Source organism: Hermetia illucens, chromosome 1 (assembly GCF_905115235.1).
Source record: "Hermetia illucens chromosome 1, iHerIll2.2.curated.20191125, whole genome shotgun sequence".
In the NCBI taxonomy this organism is placed as follows: Eukaryota; Metazoa; Arthropoda; class Insecta; order Diptera; family Stratiomyidae; genus Hermetia; species Hermetia illucens.
The window spans coordinates 35,729,236-35,731,496 of record NC_051849.1 but is presented as its reverse complement, the minus strand read 5'-3'; the positions used below and the strand labels follow the sequence as shown (position 1 = coordinate 35,731,496).

General features: G+C 47.9%; 1 protein-coding gene across 1 annotated transcript; it reads right to left on the bottom strand.

The window, feature by feature from the left end:
* Nucleotides 1–589: 589 nt before the first annotated feature.
* Nucleotides 590–1,561, bottom strand: LOC119647089. The gene has a single exon (XM_038047861.1). It carries the CDS (start codon nt 1,559–1,561, stop codon nt 590–592), a length of 972 nt encoding a protein of 323 aa, XP_037903789.1.
* Nucleotides 1,562–2,261: the final 700 nt, after the last annotated feature.

Below are 2,261 nucleotides of genomic sequence, written 5' to 3'. Positions count from 1 at the left end.
AGGTTAACGGTGTAGAAATTGATATGGGTACTTGGATTGCCTTCAAATTAAAACACTGGCGCTTCATTTGGACACCTTTATTCGCCGACGGCTTCGTACGCTGTGCGAGGAGTGGAAACGCGACACAATAGTCATGGCAAGAGTCCATGTGTCTTCTGTCTGAAATAATCCCTAGTATGGATCGGCATAACTTCGCTCGACAGTACCCCCCCCCCCCCCCCCCCCCAAGTTACATTGACATTACAATATATACAAAACCATTTTTTGAAAATGTCAATGCTAACTTTGCTCGAAAATTGCGAATCTTGATTTGTACGTTACTTTATGTTTTACTCCTCAGACAAAATGTACTTCAAATTTTAAAACAAAGTTTTATACGTTGAACCTTACAATTTTGCTAGTGGTTTGCTGGAGGTCTTCCGATTGGCGGGGGGTTCGGGTAGGATCGAAAACCTGATTTGCTTCAACGTCTTCGTTCGCCAGGAATGCTGGGGTTTCAGTCGTCCGGTCGTAACGTTAACCTTTTTGTTCCGAGTACTATCGTATATACTCGGTCGGTAAGTCGCTTGACAACACGATGAAGTCCTGACTATTGTGGTGTCAACGGCGGTTTCGCTGCGTTCTGGCGCAAGAGCACATGCGAACAGGAGTGTAACGCCTTGTATACGAAAACATTGTTCCTGTGATGATGCCAAGCTAGAAGTTCGAAGTTTTCCCATGTCATGTCGGTTGAGTTTCCATCTCGTACGAGAAGTTCTCCAGGAAGCGTGAGAATCGTCCCGTATACAGTTCTGCTGCAGTGCGTAGTCCGAGAAGAACGGTTGGTTAAACCTCTGTCCACCTGCCTGATTCGTGACAAGTGATCGCTGCTTTCAATGATCGGTGCCAACGTTCTATCAGCCCGTTGGGTGGTACGCTGTGGATCTCGAAATGCCCAGCAGCTGCAATCTTCCGCTGACTCAAATTGTGAGTCCTGGTCGGTCACGATTGTTCTGGGCGCACCATATCTGGCAATCCAGGTGTTGTAGAATGCACTTGCCACGCATTCCGCCGTCATATCCGCAATCGGAATTGCTTCTGGCCACCTTGTAGATCGGTCCATCATCGGGAGAATGTAATGCGATCCGTTCGAGGGCGGTATACGTCCAACGATGTCGATGTGTACCTCCTTGAAACGTTCAGTTGGAAGTGGAAACTGCTTTGGCTCGTTGTGAACATGTCGACTAACTTTCGCTCGCTGGCATTGTTGACAATTTTTGGCCCAAGTTACTACATCACGGTCCGTTGAAGGCCACACGTATTTCTCCCTGATTTGTCGGCTGGTGGACTTTGGACTTGTTTGTGCTGGGTTGTGGAAAATATTGAACATCGTCGTCCTAAATTTGGCTGGTGCATAGGACCGAATTCGCTTCTGTGAGATGTCGCAGTAGATTGAATTGAAACTACCGTCGAGCGAAACGAGTTTAAGCTGAAGCGCTGTGTCGGATGACAAGATCCTGTGAAGTTCGGCGTTGTTTTTCTGCTCAGGAGACAGCTGCTGTAGATCGACAAATGTCGACATTGTTATTGCGCCCACGCCACCTCTCGAGACATGCACTACCTCAGTAGTGAATTGAGAAATGTATTGGAAGTGCCTGTTCTGTATGGGTGTCGACCGCTCCTATCAATGGCTTGTGATCGGTGCGGATATGGAATTTGCGACCTTCCACCATGAAGCGAAAGAATTTTATTGCCAAAGAGACCGCCAACAACTCTCGATCATATGCGCAGTAACACGACTACGCTGGGGTGATTTTTTTCGAGAAGAACCCGAGCGACCGCCATTCATCATCGGTGAATTGTTCCAAAACAGCTCCTGCTGCTAGATCGGATGCTTCAGTTGAGATTCGAAGCTCGCACCGTCGACTGGATACCCGAGTAATGATGTTTCGGCAATGGCTTGCTTTATCTCTTCAAAAGCTCGAGAAGATTCATGGTTCCATTCTGTCTGGGTGTTGTCAATCCGCCTGCTTTCGCTTAGGTAGACGTTCAAAGGGGCTAAGATCTTGACTGCGTCCCGCAGGAGTCGCCTGTAGAAATTGACGACCCCTAGAAAACGCCGAAGATCTCTGACCTCGGGAATTCGTGAATTGCTTGGATACCATCCCTCGTGACCAAGGTGCGCCATTTGATTAACCCTGTATGTCCACTTTTCAGGTTTGATGCGGAGCCTATATGCAACCAGACGTTCACATATGGTCGGAAGATGTTGCTCTTGCTCC